Source organism: Rana temporaria, chromosome 9 (assembly GCF_905171775.1).
Source record: "Rana temporaria chromosome 9, aRanTem1.1, whole genome shotgun sequence".
In the NCBI taxonomy this organism is placed as follows: domain Eukaryota; kingdom Metazoa; phylum Chordata; class Amphibia; order Anura; family Ranidae; genus Rana; species Rana temporaria.
The window spans coordinates 87,310,919-87,331,320 of record NC_053497.1 but is presented as its reverse complement, the minus strand read 5'-3'; the positions used below and the strand labels follow the sequence as shown (position 1 = coordinate 87,331,320).

Here is a 20,402-nt window from a genome sequence, read left to right as displayed (position 1 = left end):
TTCCTTTTGTCTATTCATATATATTGTAGTATGCCAGCACTTCAGTTTATTAGCTGGAAGGTCTGAAGATGTGGACACCATCTTTACTCTCCCTTATCCCATTAGAATGTAACAAAGCTTGCAAGTATTTCAGTCTGCCAGGTCAAAATGCTTGGGCTGATTACTACTCAATTAGTCGCTTTGTGGGCTCTATAAATATACTGACACTGAGACATGATGGGGCCTTTCCATTTTGAACTTCAGGCTGGAAGGTGCTCCGTGTAATTACCTCCTTGATAACTGCATCAATGTAAGCAATCTTGAGGAATTAACTGTTGTAGATATATATGGTGACATGTTAGCTTGGGGATATCTATGTATATTTATACATTTGCCTTTTAGAAGCCACCAGGCCTCTGGTGACCTGGCTATGGTTTAGAGATGGGGGATGATCACCATTTTGAGAATATTATGCATTATCCCAAGTAATGTTTATATAGAATGTAGGCTTTTTTGATACTGACCATTTATGAGGAAGATGGGGGTGTACTAACTATTTTTAAATTCCTAATGCTCAATTCTTTCTTTATTTGGTTATTTCTAATAGAGTTGGCACTTTGGGTCCTGCTGAGGGAGGCACCCTCTTTGGGCTTATATGGGGGTGGTTTGCTGGTCAGCTTTTTAGCACAGTAATGATCTTGGCCTCATATGCATTGTAATATCTGTAAGTGTATATTTTGTTGATTTTATTTATATGAATGAGTTGTTTTATGTACATTATATTATTGGACGATTATTAGTTATTGTTCAACTTAACGTTAGCAGATTTGCGTTGAGGAAGACACTAAATTTGTTTGAAACGCATGAAGAGAGTTATGTCCAATATTCACTGTTTTGGCCTTACTGTATGTATCGCCTTGATTCTTAGGCCCCTTTCACACGTGCATACATACATTGGTCCCTATGAGATCGCGGATGTCAGCGGATTAACATCCGCTGACACCTGATCTAGTCCGGTATCTAGTCTACAGTCTACAGGTTGGCTTTACTCATCTCTACCTATAAACCGTATTGTTAGCCCATAACTGTGGTAAATATCTTTAATGCAGCTTAGGAGGTGAGTTTAAGCTGGGCCATATTATTGACCAGGAAATCTGCCACTTTCGGGAAGCTAAAAAGGAATGAGGACCTGACATGCAGATTCCTGGAGGTACTTGTTATATAATTGAAGAAATATCTAGACAAATTACTACTGTAACTGAAAAAAGTTGATTTTACTCAGTCATATGAATAACTTTGAAAACTACTCTTAAAATGGTCTAGAGATTTCAATGTGCCAATTCTTCAGACATTCACAAAAGTAATTATGCTGTTTCAGCTTTTTAAATAAATGTCCAAATGGTAGCCTTCCCAACACAAATTTAGCAGATGGTATGTAGTTGTGTTTTAAAAAGAAAACTTTTCTTGGTACAAGATTGCTAAGTGCATTAGTTAGGATGAAGATTTCTAAAGACCTTTCTGCTTAAAAAACCGCACTGGTTTTCTACCTTATCTATAAAGAGATGTCAGGTTTCTGTGGTAGTGAGCCTTTGTAGAACACTAACAAGGGATTCCCTTGTTATGTTGTATAGATGATATGTGAAAAGAAAAAGAAGAAAGAATAGTTCAGAGTTTGCTATGGTTTGACCTTATGTGATGTTTTGGAAATGATGTAATTTTTGTATTTTTAAAACTAGATATTTGCTATATTCTCCAATAAGAATGTCATTTGGTCCATGACACCTTGACACCTTGCCCAAAAGCCAGCAGCATATGTGAAGGCAGGAAACTACAGACTAAACCATGACAATAGATCAACTTAAATCTATTACATTTTAATAATAGGTAAGAGATGAATTCTTACACATTTGACTAAAGACTTCCCTCTATATATGGGGACTAATCTCATTAATAGAATCTTTCAATATTGAATTGATCTTTTTTCATTCTGTTTCAGATTGCCGCAAACCCTTATTAAATTCTATTCCTGTTCAAGAGGCTAATAAACGATTGGACGTTGTCAAGAAACATAACCATTTGGATATACATACAATTCTTCCTTATATTAGTTTCTATATATATTTTAGATATTTCAAAATTTTGTTAGCTGATATTAATTTATTTTCTTAGGCTCTATTCTTATTACTTTATACTGTATAACATTTATTTTAAAATATGTGTATATTCTTATTATATGCAGTCAGTACAGTGCAGTACTACTATTTTGTACTAGTTTTTGTTTTTTACTTGCTAACTGTTTATTTCATATGCTTTTTTTATATTCTTATAATTCCCGATTGTTTTTCACTTACTGGTTTTTCATGGACCAAAAATTGGCAACCCTAGGGCTGTAGGACAGTGGCCATTATTTTGACACCCTGTTATGGCCTGGCTACTGTATGCATGGACATACAAGAATGATCTTATAGGCCTAATCATCTTCATTGTGTGGTGCTTTATTGTAAATGACTGCCTCAGGTACCGTAGCTATTCATGTTTAAACCTATGTATTACAAACACCAATATCTCCAGCATATTAAACAGAAAATAGCGATTAGGCATAGTTTTCCAAACATATCAGTCATTATTCATTCTGATGGGCTTAAGCTTAAGGAGGTGGTGGTGGTAGTGGTGAGGGGGGGGGTTGACACACTTCATTTTTGGTGCCAGATGATATAATAAAAATAAGTGTAATTTTATAGTGCACAAAATAACATGATTGACACTGTATCTTGCCTCTACTTTTATAGAAAGCTCTGTCAGCATAGTCTTGCAAATGGAGACAGGTTACAGAGTTGTTTCATAAACCCAAATTATGAGTAGGCTTGTCCTGTGGTGGAAATTTACAGATTGCCACGTCTGTCCGCATTAACCCTCAGCAGTGATGCCTGTGGTTTGACATCATTTTCAGATATACCGGTAGTTGTTGGTGAACCACAGATTAAACAAACTTGCAAAATGCATTTCGTTTACGAAAGAGTGTATTGAGTATCACATTATGGAAATACTTCCCATGAGTGTTGTTTGATATGATCAATAATTTCATCTATCTTTTTTTTTCTTTTTTTTTTTTGCATACAGTAATTTGCCCTGGTTTAATCAACTCTCTTGTCTCCAACCTAGTTTACTGTCTACATGTAGCTGACTCAGATAGTCTACTCTCTGCCACCATCTGCCAAGACCCCAGATTAATATCAACTACCCTGTGTCCTCCTAGCTCTCCTGTACCTGCTACCACCAGTGGAGCAATTCTAGGAGCCAGAGAAAAGGAGCTTGTGTGACTGAGGGTGTGGTTGGAGACATAACCTGGTTCCAGTTGCAATTAAGAGTTTTGGGAACTAATAGGGTTTCTGGCCCATTTCCACCATCAGGACCAACTTGTACTTAGATGATGTGCCCTGGGAGAACCTGAATCTCCTGGCAGTGCATATTGTAAAACAAAGATGGAAGCCAATGACTGTAAAAGGGAAACTGCCATGCAGTTAGTAAACACACTTACTCTGACACTGAAGGTCTTTAACTCAATTTAAACCCTTCAGATAGAAGCCAGATGTTTAGATTGCATTCCCACCTGAATCAAACAGCAAACTTGCAGGAATCTTCAGAGCCTCCAGCTGAAATGTCCTTTCCCTTTGGTCATGCCTCTGCAGCTGATGCCTTTATAGTTCTGTGGGGTTGTTAACCAGCTTGGAGAAAACCTCACAGAGTATATGGGGATCGATTATGCAAGTTCATGAATAATTTTTTATCCACAGACTTACAAGATCCCTTCAAGCTGAAACTATCAAGTTTAAAGTATGCATCTTGGGCAGGGATGTTAATTTTAATTTAGAAGGGAGGGAGGGGGTTAAATAGGATATATCATAAATGTAAAGGTAGAATTTTTTTATCACTAGCTGACCTAGGTGGTAACCTGTTAAAGTAGTGTGGTTGTAGATATAGTTTAATTCTGTGGTATGAAAGATACAATATTCTCTTAATTGGTAATCAATAGTAGACAAATGGTCCAAAATTACAAGTTGATAGAAGCAAGCATGCTTGTTGGCTAGGGTTGACACATAGGTGCCAATAAAATGATATCCTTGTAGAGACAGGTTCTAAATAAACTATCGCCTCCTTAAAGCCTCAAAGGGAAGATTCAACTTTCAGCTATAAGCCCAGCAGGGGACAATGCCTATTCATTCCCAAAGGCTCCTAATTATCTGCTCACTATTTTATCTCTCTCAAAAAAAAAAATATAGGTTACAGAGAGATAATAATTTCTTCTGATCGTACACATTTTGGGGTATGTTGTAAAATTTAAAATGGTTTGTGTAGTGTATATAGACTCCAATAAAAATCCATACAGTCATATGGAGCCTGATCACGACAAACGGTGATTGATCTTGTTGCGATCAGACTAATGCACTGGTGTCGAAAATCATCTCCTTCACCCAGCCATCAAAACTATTCATGGCCCATTTAACCCTAGTCACTTTGGAACGCAGAACTGTCCTGTGATCTGGGAAGGGAACACCCCCCAGGGTTGATTGGCCATGGGCTAACGTTCAGCCCAGATCCTTGTCTCAATAAATTTAGGAACAGGAGATATGGATGATTTGATTCACACGGAACTGGTTCGAAACTGGTAAATTGAGAATTTCTGACGTGCTTTCATCACAGGATAACAATCTTTAAAATTACTTTTTTTTTATTCCGTTTATTTTCATATTTAATAGCCAGCTTTGTATGTCCCTTTTGTCTTATTTTTTATTTTTTGTAATTCTTTTCTTTGTGTATATGTTATGCACTGCCCACTTTCAGGATTTTAAGTTATACAATTAATAAAAGGCTTCTGTGCACTAAGCTGGGACTCACATCCCTATAGAGATTGTTGCATGCATTGTAGTGTCTATGTGCTCGGTCCAAATTCCTTGCTAATCTGTATACAATTGCACTGTGTGTTGGCAGACTGCATGCAGATTGTAAACACGGGATCTGCTAGCCTAGTAGACCATTTAGTGGAAACAACTTCTATGTGGTGGCCAGCTACTGTGAGTCATGTTTCTGGTGTGTGGGTGTGTGTGGACAAAGGAAGAGCAAACAACACAATGGGTTCTAGCTAGTAGGATAGCTTGAGGAATCCTAGAAGTGTATGCTAATGGCTAGACTGCTCCCCAACCCTTAGGGTGCACTAGATTGCATATAAGATTTGCATCTGCCTGTGTTTGGTCAGCATAGGCGTGCACAGGGGGTGTGCCAGTTGCCTGGGTACACCCTAATCTCTACGTAAGGTGCTGATCCCCCATACTGCCTGGGTTTCCCCCTGTGTTGGCCCCTCTGCCCAGCAGTGCTGCTAACTTCCTTCCTCTCCTCTCCGCGGCTGCTGCAGAAGATGTTTTAGGATGAAGAGCAGGGGAAGGGGCTAAATGAACACACTCACTGTGTTCATTCATAACTGAATCATAGTAAACTGTTTACTATGCTTCTGTTTATGAATGGACAGGAAGCCGCTCAGTACCGAGCACTTCCCATTCATTCACTGGCCTGTGCAACTAAGGCTGCAGAAAAAGTCATGTGTGTTTAGGCTTTGGGGTGCACACCATAATGCAATAGGCTGTGCACACCTATGGTGGTTGGCCAGCTGGATTGGAGTAGAGTGTCCATCTAGTGGTGGCCAGAGGTAGTGCGGGCTGTGGAACGTGTATCACAGCCAGTCTTATTTGGCCAAAATCAGGTCCTACTTATTCCCTCCTACCTGAGTCAAGGCCCTCGCCCCTGATTAGCCAGCCCCCCACATGCTTGGATCCTTGATAAAGGATAAAGACCCTTTTATGTGAAATGGCTGTTATCCTGTCATTTTCAGTTTTAGTGTGTGATTAGAAAAAGATGAGGATAAGTAAACTATACATATAAAACACAAAATACATATTCTGAAGTATTTACAACACTACAGCAAGACCTGTACAAAAGGAACACACTGGAGTGAAAGCTGTGTCCATTCACAATATACCTGAATGTAATTACAAAACATATATAAGAATTTGAACCTTATTTTGGCTTTTAATGGTTGTTGGAGTGGAGGTTCACCCTAAAAACTATTTTTTAACATTAGACTAAGCATACTAAGGACATTTACTTTCGGCAGGTTTTTTTTTTTTTCTCCGTACATACCTTCATATTCTGACTTGGTCCAGGGCTTCCGCGTTCTGATGACTCCGGGACTGGGCGTTCCTATCCCTGCCTCAGGGTTCCGATGACTGCGGGACTGGGCGTTCCTATCCTTGGGTTCGATGATTGACGGCTTGTGAAACAGGTCCCCTGTCGCACAACGCGCGTCACCAGATTTCCGGAAATAGCCGAGCTGCGAGTCGGCACTATACGGCGCCTGCGCCCGCCGTGTAGAGCTAACTGTGCAGGTGCCGTATAGTGCCGACTCGCAGCTCCGCTATTTCCGGAAATATGGTGACTCGCGTTGTGCGACGGGGGACCTGTTTTACAAGCCGTCAATCATCGAACCGAAGGATAGGAACGCCCAGTCCCGCAGTCATCGGAACCCTGAGAACCCTTAGAGAAAAAAAAAAAGACCTGCCGAAAGTAAATGCCCTTACTATGTTTAGTATGCTAAATGTAATGTTAAAAAATATTTTTTTGGGGTGAACCCCCGCTTTAAGGATGTAAATCGCATGGAGAGATTCTGCTGACATTTCATAACACATTACGGATGCAAGTCAGCCTTTGAAGGCTGAAATGTATTTATTAGAGATTTGTAATGAGTCTGTATGAACTGAATAATACAAAAATACAGACAGGAAGCATACCCAGAGGCAGTAGTGAGTGGGCGTGCAAGTCAGGTAAACACAACACATGTACAGCTTTTACTCTTGTAATAATTATTATAGTCTAGGCACAACCAAAAAAAAAAAAACACAAAATGCTTAGCAATACTTTGCACAATTGCCAGCCAGGTTACATCATTATCCATCGTATTTAGCCTCAATATTTTAGTTTGTGAGCCTGAAATTGTGTATGTAGGGCAAATACAGCTACCAACATGTTTATGCATGTGTTGTTTGTCCCTAGAGCTTATAGTACACACAGCAATCCCAAGATTATTACAGAAATACTTGATGCAGAAGATAACATGACTGTGACTGGTATAATGATTTCAATAATAAATATGTTCTTTAAAGAATTCTGATGCACTACTTTCTATGCTAAAGCCATTATGATAGGTCATTCGACTCTTTTTAATTGCATGTGACTCAACTCAATAACCACAGAGATCCTGACAGCAATCTAAAAACATCAGATTATTGGGCTTCTCCCTGAACAGAGGTATAAACATTTCATGTATCAATCAAAGCTACATGCCTAATGTATCTGAAAGGATGACACTGATTTACTATGCATCAGGAAGGCAGGGGTCTACTGTGGTGTGGTCAAAATCAGTGCCAGATAGAGACTGGTATAATAACTACCTAAGGACTGGAAGGTTTTACCCCTTTAATGACCAGGTCATTTTTTACGATAGGGCACTGCATTATTTTAACTGACAATTGCGTGGTTGTGTGACACTGTACCCAAGTAAATTTGATGTCCTTTTTTTACCCAACAAATAGAGCTTTCTTTTGGTGAAACCTCTGAGTTTTTTTATTTTTTGTGCTAGAAACAAAAATAGAGCAACTGTTAAAAATATTTACTTTCTGCTATAAAGCATATCCAATAAAAAAAGAAAAATCAAATGTCTTCATCGGTTTAGGTCAATATTTTCATCTGCTACATATTTTTGGTAAAAAAATACCAGTAAGCGTAAATAGATTCGTTTTTTCCGCACGAGTTATAGCGTCTACAAAATAGAGCAGGGATCCTTAAACTACGGTCCTCCAGCTGTTGCAGAACTACACATCCCATGAGGCATTGTAAAACTCTGACATTTAAAAACATGACTAGGCGTGATGGGAATTGTACTTCCTGAACAACTGGAGGGCCATAGTTTGAAGACCCATGAAATAGAGGATAGATTTATGGCATTGTTTTAATATATTTTTTTACTAGTAATGGCAGCTATTATCGATTTTTAGCAGAACTGCGACATTGCGGCGGACAGATCAGTCACCAAACTGACACTTTTGACACTTTTTTGGGAACCAGTGACATTATTATAGTGATCAGTGCTAAAAATATGCACTGACATTGTATAAATGACACTGGCAGGGAAGGGGTTAACATCAGGGGCGATCAAAGGGTTAAGTGTGTTCACTGTTTGTGCTTTCTTACTGTGGGGGTCCACCGGAACAGCTGATTGGCTCCCCCTGTGGCCAATGGGTGCGCGCCCTCGCCACCCAGTGGCTATTGCATGGAACGACGTACAGGTATGTAGTTTCGCGCAGTCGTGCCACCTTGCCACGGTACAACTGCGGAGTGTGGTCGGCAAGTGGTTAAATACACTAGCCCCAACATTGCAATTTTTTGTTTAAAAAAAAATGTCCCTTATAATTTATATTATATTTACTGTATATATAAAATGAAGCTTAACAAATTTTGAATCTTAAAAAAAAAAATAACCAATATTTAAATACCCTGAGAAAGGGATCAGTTACCCAAACAAATACTGTGAATTGCACTGGTTCTGTGATTTTTCTGTATGCTTGTCCGTATACTATATGAAATCTACATATATATTTTTTTACTTCTTCTCTAATGAAAGAAGTCAGCTCTATTCTAATCAGTGTTTTGCCATACATCCAACAATACTTCAATTCAATTCAGATACTCTGACCTTTTGATCATTTTTATGTAGGCTTAGAGCAATAAATCACAAGTGCTCTATGGTACATGGAACTTCTACTATCCCATATGAATTCTTATGGTGACCTTCAACTGTGCACTGCTATCATGTCTAAGTCATGAGCTATTAGTGTTATTATGTAGTTATGTATAGCACAGACTGGTGCCAGGGCTTAACTCTCACCATGTCATATAGGGAGCCTGTTATTGTCAAAGGGAATGTCCTCTATTATTCTAAGACAACAAATGGGTTAATTATGTGAACTGTGAGAAAACGAGTATGCATTTTATGAAATAAGAGATTTTTTTGTCGTCTGAATTAATCTTTCATGTGTGCCATGCATAAATGTATAACAATTATGTCCCTTCTGTCTGCTAAATAAATAATTAGCCGCTGTTAGTGTTGTGAAATTCATCGCATGCATTTATTTGACATATAACTACTACTGATTTCTGCTGAGGTTCAAGAGCTACCTGATCTCACTACACCAGAGAATAACACTATCAGGAGGAGAATAGAAAAAAGACACTGTATGTATAATCAAACCCGCTGAAAAAATTGTGAAATTATGAAAAGTATAACCAAGCAGAACCTGAAAGCCCTTACACCCAAAGCTACTTAAACAATAAAACCGGAAAAAACTTTCACTTAGGCCCCTTTCAGACTGAGGCAGGAGCTGCGGTTGCGGTATAACGCCGCTAAATATAGCGGCGCTATACCGCCGGGATTACCACGGGATTCGGCCGCTAGCGGTGCGGTATTAACCCCCGCTAGTGGCCGATAAAGAGTTAATACCGCCCGCAATGCGCCTCTATAGAGGCGCATTGCGGGCGGTATTGCCGCGGTTCCCATTGTTTTCAATGGGAAGGAGCGGTGAAGGAGCGGTATACATGCCGCTCCTCTCACCGCTCCAAAGATGCTGCTGACAGGAGATTTTTTTGTCTCCCGCCAGCGCATCGCCTCAGTGTGAAAGCCCTCGGGCTTTCACATTGAGTCTGCAGTGCAGGAGTTTTTCAGGCGGGATAGCAGCGCTATTTTTAGCGCTTTACCGCCTGAAAAACTCCTCAATGTGAAAGGGGCCTTATGCTCAGTGGTGTATTTAGGTTTTGTGCTGCCCTAGGCAAGATACAATTTGCCACACCCCATCCTGTTTAAGATCCACCCTCCATCTATAAACTCTACCCCTTCATCTTTAGACCACACCTCAGGATTGGTCTGAGACAGCAGACATGATAAAAAAGATGGTTAGAGACTGCAAACATAATCAGAAACTGCGGACATGATACAAGAGATAGTCAGAGGCTGCAGACATGATACAGGAGATAATCAGAGACTGTTGACATGATCAGAGGCTGGGGACATGGTCAGAGGCTGCGGACATGGCCAGAGACTGTGGACATGGCCAGAGGCTGGTGACATGATCAGAGGCTGGGGACATGATCAGAGGCTGTGGACATGATCAGAGGCTGGAGACATGATCAGAGGCTGGGGACATGGTCAAAGGAATGGGACCTGGTAAGAAGCGGGGAACCTGGACAGAGGCTGTGGACATGGTCAGAGCCTGCAGACATGTTCAGAGACTGCAGACATGACCAGAGGCTGTGGACATGGCCAGAGGCTGCGGACATGGTCAGAGACTGCGGGCATGTCCAGAGACTGCGGGCATGGCCAGAGGCTGCGGGCATAGTCAGAGACTGCAGAGATGGTCAGAGGCTGCGGACATGGTCAGAGCCTGCGGACATGTTCAGAGACTGCAGACATGGCCAGAGGCTGCGGACATGGCCAGAGGCTGCAGACATGGTCAGAGACTGCGGACATGGGCAGAGACTGTGGGCATATTCAGAGACTGCAGACATGGTCAGAGACTGCAGACATAACCAGAGGCTGCGGACATTGCCAGAGGCTGTAGGCATAATACATTTGCTGATTATTACTTACATCACTGTGACTGTCCACTCTACCAGAGCCCAGCCAAGCCTAGGTGAGTCAAGACCGCCCACTCCCCCGCCTGAGCATGAGCACAGCCGAGCTGAGGTGAGCTGAGATCACCCCTCTGCCTGATCACAGCCAAGCCCAGCTATGGTAAGCTGCCCCCTGCCCGAGCACAGATGAACCCAGCCGAGGTGAGCTGAGACTGCCCCTCTGGCCGAGCACAGTCGAGCCCAACCGAGGCGAGCTGAGACAATCCCCGCCCGAGCACAGTCGAGCCCAGCCGAGGTGAGCTGAAACCACCCTCCGCCCGAGCCCAGCTGAGCGGAGACCGCTTCTGCCAATTACTTCAATGGCGCTTTATGGGAGACTGTGTTTGTGCAGCTGTCGGGACTCTGGAGGAGGTGGGGGCCTTTTTTTCCGTGTGGGGGCGTTTTTTTTGCCGCCCCCAGCAAAGTGCCGCCCTAGGCCTGGGCCTTGTCGGCCTAGGCCAAGACTCAGCGCTGCTTATGCTTTTAGAAAACTAAAATCTCAGTGGATGTAAAAGAATAGTGCTCTATAAACATGCTGTACAGAATGATCCTTCTTTATGTTATTGCCCCTTTGGGAAATGACATGGGGTTTATTAGATTTAACAATGAACCTGCTATATACAGTAACTGCATCAGAATAGGCAAAAACATGAATCTGAGAATGCTTTCATTTGTTTGTCAATAATGTGTTTTTTCAAATTTACGGTTTGTCTACATATGTGGTGTGCAATCTATTTAATGAAATTACCAGGGCAGTCCAGTTAATTCCTCTGGCTACATTATCACAATAATGATACTTTATTGTAAAGAAGAAAGATAGTGCAGTTATGTAAATTTAAAGGTCAATTCACATACGTCTGTTTATAAAATTTTGTTTTTAAAATGAATCTGATTGATTCTGAGGAGTTTTAGACACACAGTAATGACAGCTTAGACCACCGTGAAAAGCTCCCAGTACTGTGGTTATAAGGAGCCAGACAAGCAGGAAGTGTGGAGATCACAGCAGAATTACAGCTACTTCAAAGTAAAAAACGAACAATAAGGACATGAAACCAGTACTGCAGTAAGGTAAAGGAAGCTATTTAGCTAAAAAAAAAATTCCTTTAGTGATCCTTTAAAGAGGAACTATACTGTACATGTGTGAACTCTCACCCATAGGGAGTGGAGGGCCCCAAAAAGTATGATAAAATGAGCCTGATCACAAATAAGAATATTTTTTTAATAACTAGAAATTGTTCTCTTCCATGAACTTCCTAAGGCCTGTATATTATTTTGTCGAATAAAATCAAATTAAATTAAAGTTAATATAATAAAACGTATAAAGTGCAGATTGAGACATGAACAAGTATTTTGAAATCTTGGAATCCCTGAGGTATATTAGATGACAATTTTATTAGGGTTCTTTGTATCTGTAGTTTGTTTTCTCTTTTACTTTTGTGTGTTCACTTTTTTTCTTTTTTTTTCTTTCTGTACTAAAAATTAGAAAATACTGAGACTAATAGACTATTTAGTTTAAAGCAGCTCCCATAACTCTCAAAAACAATTTAAAACCCACTGCACCCTTAAAAAAACTAATGACACCTTTAGACCTTTAAAATATCAAATACTGAATGAAGATTAAAACTATCATGAAAGCAGTGGTGAAACTGAAAATACAGTAGTTTAAATGTTAACTGGTTCTTCAGAACAATAAGGAATTGTGAGTAGTGGGGGCAGAGAGTGGCAAAAAAAATAGGTGAGAACAAAGAAGGCTAAGAAGGTTACTAGCAGAAAAGGGAGCATGTTTTTTGCATGTGCATGTTTTTAGTGCTTAGTAGACTTTTCTTTAAATAAATTTGAAATCTTCATTGTGTCTTCCTACCACTTACAGCAGCCACTCTATAGTGGTGAGTTAGTTGACTTTACCCGATATAAAAAGTTTAGGTTATGCATAATATATTTTCAGTGTGTCTTAAAGAAAAGGTAATTGCTGTGGCACGGATAGTTTTGCCTATAATCTGCTGCTCTCATTGATGCACACAGATCACCAGCAGACTTGGTATACTTATTTTTTTGTGTTGCATATTGCAGAACTGGGATGTAAATTGGTACGCATGCACACAGAGACACAGTGATTAAACAGGGAAAGACCTTAGGACACTTATCCGAATCTGAAAGCCATATTTAAAATAAGGGGGCCCCCAGATACACCCCCCCACATTAATGAGTAAGGGGTACATAGTACCACGCATTTGAAAAAGTCCTTCAAGAAAAAAGTATAAATCCATGAGTCCAGAGTGTAAATCTATTGTCACTCATGTCATCCAGAGATGTAGACTCACATCAATCATGATGAACCATGATCCCACTGAAAGTAACACGTTGACCAAGGAAACGTTCACTCTCAACAGATGCCTCTCAGCACATGACAACTCCAGGACCTAGCAGCTGAATAGAAACAATAGGGTGGGGTATTCTATGTGACGTCATTGACCTACAGGGACGAATGACTGCTTACAATATCCATGTGTACAACCCCCTTGTCATGTTTGACTCACAATTGACACTGCTATGCTTTATGGTAAATGACTGCTTGCAAAATCCCTTTAACTTGTCTAGATTTTTGGTGATTGATTCTTACCTCCTTTTACCTTTAGTGATCAAAGAATCAGTTACCTTTTATGACTTTGGCCTGTGTCTGTGGCTGATCTGGGTAATTTCCCCTTCTTTTCAAGTCTCTGCTATCAGTTCCTAATTGATCAATTGACAAATGCTTTTCTGCCTGTTCTCCCCCATAAATTTATTTCAGCCTATGGGAAAGTCACAGACAATGGTCAGTTGCAGACAGCATGCTTCTGCCTGAGTGTTTTTTTGAATGAGTGTAGTAGCAGTTTCAACACAGCATTTTTACAAAAGCAGGATAACTAAAGCAGTATGAAAATACATGAAGAAGAACTCCACCCTGGAAAGACTGCAATCAAACCAAAATGTAATAAATCATTTTGATTGCCACTCTCGCTTCCTTCTAATATGCTCCCTTCTCACATTCATGTTCTCTGATCTCAAATTGTCCTTACTTTACCCCTCCTCTCCACCCCACAGTTTATACATATCTCCCTCACTCCTACCCTTTCCTTATTACTGCACCCATCACCTCCTGCAAGTACTGAACCCACATACTGACCTAAACACCAGGACAGTAAGATATGTGTGCTCATATGAATCCCACTCCCATCTTACCTTCCTCACCCTCCTTCTCCATATCTTTGGGGACATTTCCCCCAATCCCGATCCTTCTAACCCCCATATGCAGTACCCTTCCTTCTCCAGCAAAAGCCGCAATCCACTCAGTTTCATTTCTATTCTTCTACTTCCAAAAAACAGCCCCCCATCTCATTTGCCCTCTGGAATGCCTGCTCTGTCTGTAGCAAGCTCACGTCTGTTCATTATCTTTTTATCTCCCATATCTTTAACATGCTTGCCATTGCTAAAGCTTGGTGTCAAGATTCTGAATCGGCTTCTCCTGCTGCCCTTTCCCATGGTGGTCTCCACTGGACTCACTCACCCAGGCCCAGGGGACAAAAAAGTGGTGGAGTTAGATTACTTCTATACCCACTGAGCACCTTTCAAGTCCTTCCTAACCCTCCCTCTCTATCCCTCTCCTCTTTCGAGATGCACTGCATTAGTCTGTTTTGTCCAATTCCTCTGAGGATTGCAGTGATTTATTGCCCTTCTGGACTAGTATCACACTTTTTCGATGACTTCTCTGCCTGTTTACCCTACTTTCTCTCTTCTGAAATACCCACTATCATTTATTGTGACTTTAACATCCCTATTAATTTGAACAGCCCGCTATATCTCAACTTCTCAACTTCATCTCCTCTTTTGACCTAACACAATGGACACACACTTCCAATCACTCTGATTGTAATTCCCTCCACCCTGTATTCTCCCATCCCTGCACTCCTTGAAACCTCGAGAACACCCCATTTTCAGCCTACAGTCACCCACAACCACCAGGCAATGACCTCAAAGCACCCTCCCCATGTTGAAGTCATGTAGCCTGGTATGGTTCAGGAGGGGGGGCTCGCTTGCCCCCCCTATCCTGTCCTCCAGGCTGCATGCTTGGATAAGGGTCTGGTATGGATTTTGGGGGGACCCCATGCCAATTTTTTTTTACACTTTGGCATGGAGTTTCCCTTAAAATCCATACCAGACCCAAAGGACCTGGTATGGATTTTGGGGGGGGCCCCACGCTGTTTTTTTATAAAAATTTGGTGTGGAGTTCCCCTTTAATATCCATACCAGACCCAAAGGGCCTGGTATGGACTGAGGGGGGGGGGCGAATCACGACCTATTTTGCATTGATTTTTAGGATCTGGCAATATATTATAGCTGCGAGTAATTTTAAATAAAAAAAAATTCCTTTCGAAATTTAATTTTGCTGCGGGACTATAAAACACATCAGACAGATGCGCAACTTTACAGGCAGACTATGCACAATATTTAAAGTAATGTTTCATTTTTATTGTTTCACTTTAAGCATTCCTAAAATCACTGCTACTGGAAATAACTGCCATTTTATAAACTTTTTTTGCATTGATACATGTCCCCTGTAAGTCCCACAAGGTTCTGTTCTTGGACCCTTTCTCATCTCTATTTACACCTCCTCTCTTGATCACTTGATAACCTCCCACAGCTTCCAATATCATCTCTACACTGACGACACACAAATTTATCTCTACTTCTCATCTCACGCCTTCAGTCTACTAACTGACATATCAGCATGGATGTTGCACCACTACCAAACTGATAATAAATATTCCCTCCCATTCATCCCCCCCTCCATGACTTTTGCTTTAAGATCAATAATACAACTATCAGTTCTTCAGACATGCAGTACACGTGTGGCACAAATCTGTGGTAGATCCTGCTGTATTAAAAGTCTATGTAGTCCTTGTAGTTGCCCTCACACCAGGGTACTAGGTGTAATCCTAGACTTTTTTACCTGTCCTTTTGGTCCCAAATACAATCGCTGTCAAAGGCAGTGGTGGCTGGTGCTCAAAATGTTTGGGGAGCGCAAACAAACTAAAAAAAAAACATCAATTGCAGCCACTGTGCCCATCAAACGCAGCCACTGTACCCATCAATTTCTGACACTGTGCCCATCAATTGCCACCAGTGTGCCCCATCAAATGCTGCCAGTGTGCCCACCAGTTGCCGCTACTGTGCCCTATTAGATGCTACCAGTGCGTCCATCAGTTTTTTCAATTTTTACCCTGGATTCACACATTTTGTATACTGGATTTCATTGGAAAAATGTGTGAATGAGTGCTGGGAGAAGGTTATGCGAATCTTGTGTGAAAATATGTATAATAAACCCCTAAGCATTAAGATGTTAGTTACATTTTTTTGCCTTCTGACTGAAACATGTAGGCATTGGTGAACTAATTGCCAGTTACCTGGCTTCAGTATTTTCTGAATAATTGTCCAACAACAAACATGCAGCAAGCAAAGTCAGGGTAAAGTCGGAACTTTTGATTTGCATACTAGTTTATTGCTTTGTGTACATACTCCTAAGGCCCCTTTCACCTATGCGGACCCTTTGTCTGTTTTTCCATCTGTTCATGGATGAACAACGGACATCAATGCATCTCTATAGAAAAATGGAAGTAAATGGATGTTCAGCCATTCACATCTATTTAAATACACTTCCGTCAACATCCATCCGGACGGAAAGCCCTAGTTTTCGTATGCAAATCGACAAACGTTCCGTTTTTTGTGTGGAAAAATGGCTCTGCGACTCAAGTGGTTAAGGTGGAAGTTCAGCCTAAAACTAAAATTGAACCTAAAGCCCCATACACACTATGGGCCAGATTCAGGTAGGAGATACGACGGCGTAGTGAGTGTTCGGCGTCGTATCTATGCGCCTGATTCTTAGAATCAGTTACGCATAGATTTGACTAAGATCTGACCGGCGTAAGTCTCTTACACCATCGTATCTTAGTTGCAATTTTACGCTGGCCGCTAGGTGGCGCTTCCGTATATTTACTCGTCAAATATGCAAATTAGGTAGATATGCCGATTCAGAAACATATCGTTTGCCCGGCGCATTTTTTTACGTCGTTTACGTTAGGCTTTTTCCGGCGTATAGTTACCCCTGCTATAGGAGGCGCAGCCAATGTTAAGTATGGACTTCGGGACCGCGTCGAATTTTTCACATTTTACGTCGTTTGCGTAAGTCGTCCATGAATGGGGCTGGGCGTAAGTTACGTTCACTTTGAAACCAATGAGTCTTTGTGGCGTCATTTGGAGCATGCGCACTGGGATACTTTCACGGACAGCGCATGCGCCGTTCGTAAAAAGCGTCATTTACGTGGGGTCACAATAAATTTACATAAAACACGCCCACATCTTCCACATTTGAATTAGGCAGGCTTACGCCGGCCTATTTACGCTACGCCGCCGCAACTTACGGAGCAAGTGCTTTGTGAATACTGCACTTGCCTGTCAAAGTTGCGGAGGCGTAAATAGGATACGCTACGCCCGCACACAAATACCCGCTCCCTACCTGAATCTGGCCCTATCAGTTTTCCTGCAGGTTTTTGTCTTCAGGTTTACCAAAACCATCTAATATGAGGTCAAACCTCAAGAGTTTCAATTTGTATGCAATCAGGCAGGCCCTTGCACTACATGGTTTTGATAAACCTGAAGAGAAAAACCTGCAGGAAAACTGATAGTGTGTATGGGGCTTGAGACTAACCTATCTAGCTCTATAAAGCAAAAATCACTATATATACCTTTTCTGAAGCTGCTCCGCTACGGTCTCCAGCGGTGGAGGCTCTGTACAGGAGACAGCCGACAATGGCTAGGAAATGCCTGGAAAGTGACATCACCCATAGAGTTACTATGGGGCTTCCGTTGTTGGCTGCCTCTTCTGCACACGCCTATACAGAGAAGTCACCGTTGACCACTCAGCATAGGACCGCACCAGAGCGGCTTCCAAAAAAGTGTATAGGGATTTTTGCTTTGCGGATAAAAAACTGATGTAAACTTCATTCCTTTTTTCTTGAAAAAACTTGACTGAAATGATGAAACGAATGGTCCGCATGTGTGAAAGGGGCCTTACGCTATTCTTTTCATCTTACAAGAAAAGAGAACATTTAAACATTGCCTGTATTTGAACAGTACATTAAAGTCTGAATCAAGACATAGGAAAATGAAATTTTATTAAATATAACATAAAAAAAAAAAAAAATGCACAGTGGTTATGGTGAAAAATATAAGAAAATGGACTTAGCATTTTGGAGTAATGGAAATAATATATTTTACCTCTTTCTGATGATACTTTATTGCTACCTTAAGCTTTGCCAGGTCATGACACTTTTGAGGATCCAGCTCCTCGCTCTGGTCATCCCTGTGGTTGAGTATAGTTTCCAGTTCTCGAGAGCTCCGTGCTTGGTCAAGCAGGTCCTTGGCAAATCTCTTACATTGCTGAGACAGTTCCTCATACTCTGCCTTGAACTCATTCTCCACTTTGCTAAGTTCTTTCAGTTCCCATCCAAGGCGAAAAGCTGTCAGAATGGGGTCTTCACTGGATAAGGCAATCAAAGATGGGCTAGCCAGAGCCTTGTAGATGTTGAGTCTCGACCTAGAGTGTCTGAGGCTATCAACTTCCGAGCTGGAGACACATTCCACACAATTGCAACGAATCTGGTGTGGGCGAGGTATAGTCACCCTTCTTTGGACTAATAGTTTTATTATTTCATAGTTATTAGTGTGAGCTGCCAACATAATGGGTGTTATGTCTGGTGTGAACTCTGAAAACTGGGTGTCCATCATTAGGGTGGGTACCTAAAGAAACAAGAAAAACAGTATTTCTCAATATATTTTTTTATGAAACAGTGGTTTCTATGACTATGTATAATTACATTAAGGACTTCAAAACAAATATAAAGCAAAACAGGTTATTGACGTGATGTATTTATTAAAAACATATCTATATTTAAAGTATTTTAATGCTGATATCTTTATGCTTTAGGAGCACCAGTGTGTGAAACAGACTGTGTTTCTGGCTATGCAGCATGAGCTTTAGAGTACCGGGTGGAGTACCAGTGATTGAAGAGAATTACATCTACTATATTAGGTAAAACTATTCATGTTGTTGACCTTTACTTATGCCTTTTCTGCTTAAAGTTCTACTTTAAGATATGTAAAGGCTAAACTGAATACTGGTCAAAAAGTCAGCAGCTCCAAAAGGCAGACAATGGATAGACTAATCTTAACTCTTAAGGATCTCATAGGGGAACAGATTAAAATTTAAGAACACATTTATATCAAAGGTAGACTCTAGTATAGGCGCTCGCTCGTTCCCCCCCCCCTTTCCTGACCTGCCAGGCTGTATGTTGGGATAAGGGCCTGGTATGGACTGGGGGGGACCCTACGCCATATTGTTTAACAATTTTCTATTGCCGGTATTCTTTGTGTTTATATTCATCTGTCAGTTGGGAAGCCCGCTGACAGATGAAGACTCATGGTTGTTAAGGACGCAGACGGCGAGCTTCTCGGCCCGCTGCTTAACAACCAGCTATTTCTTCACACAGAATTCAAATTGGTTGAGTGTTTTTCGATCAATCTGAATTCTAATCGTTCTGAAAAGTTTGAATTCGTTCGAAAATAATAAATGAAACAAATTTTAACAAAAACTAAACAAAATGTAACTAAAACTGAACTAAATACATTTCTAAACCAAACTAAACAAATTAAATAAGTAACATAACAATTCTATCCGAAACTAAACTAAACACATTTTTTCGTTCTGCACATGTCTAATGAATTCCTTTAACGTGACTGTAAACTATCACCTTGTAAAACAATCCATTCAATTTAAAATTGAAATGAAAGACAAACATTTGTGTATAGATATATATATATTAACAAAAAAAACATTATAATTGCTTTTTTTACCTTTTTTATAAGTGATCACTATCCCTCTTTTTTTCAGCTGCATAAGAGCTGGGGGAAGGAGAAGCAACAGCACACTGAAATTCCCAGTGAAAAACTGTGCAGGGAGGGGCATGTCAGGACTCAGGACAAGTATGATCATTGGAGGAGAGCACGCTGAGTTCCCAGCACAGCTAAGGAACTGACTATGGTGAGCTCTCCTGCCTAGTGTGGTCAGTTTTTAATAGGAAAACAGGGACTGACAGGAACACCAGAGATTTCACACAAAGGAAGCAATACAAAAAGAACAGGGTACTTTTTCATACACGTACATAGTACAGCAACCACATTTTAGGAATTTGAAATGCTGAGGTAACAAACACTTTAACCTCCTTAGCGTAATGCTTCCACTCAGAAAAACCTGCAAAAAAATTGTGAATTTTCTTTTTAAATACACATGTTGAATTGCACGTTTTAGGTCTGAAAAATGCTAAAAAACAAAACATGATGTTTTTGTTGGAAGCAGAGAACATGTAGAATAATAACGATATCAAGTTTTATGTTGTTCAGTATTTACAGAACTGTATTCAAACCTATATATTTACTAAACATACACTAAAACCAATTTCATTGCACACAAACACAATATAAATCCCATTTTTGTTTGTGAAACAAAAAATTACAATACTTGAAATTGTAAAAATGTAATGCTTTTTTAAATCTTTACAGTA

General features: G+C 40.6%; 1 protein-coding gene across 1 annotated transcript in view; it reads right to left on the bottom strand.

The window, feature by feature from the left end:
• TRPC5 (transient receptor potential cation channel subfamily C member 5) overlaps window positions 1–20,402 on the bottom strand; it is a 391,753-nt gene that overhangs the window by 144,951 nt on the left and 226,400 nt on the right. Inside the window, exon 3 of the mRNA XM_040323870.1 lies at window positions 18,061–18,582. Coding sequence (XP_040179804.1) covers window positions 18,061–18,582 — 522 coding nt within the window. The remainder of the gene's footprint in view (window positions 1–18,060; window positions 18,583–20,402) is intronic.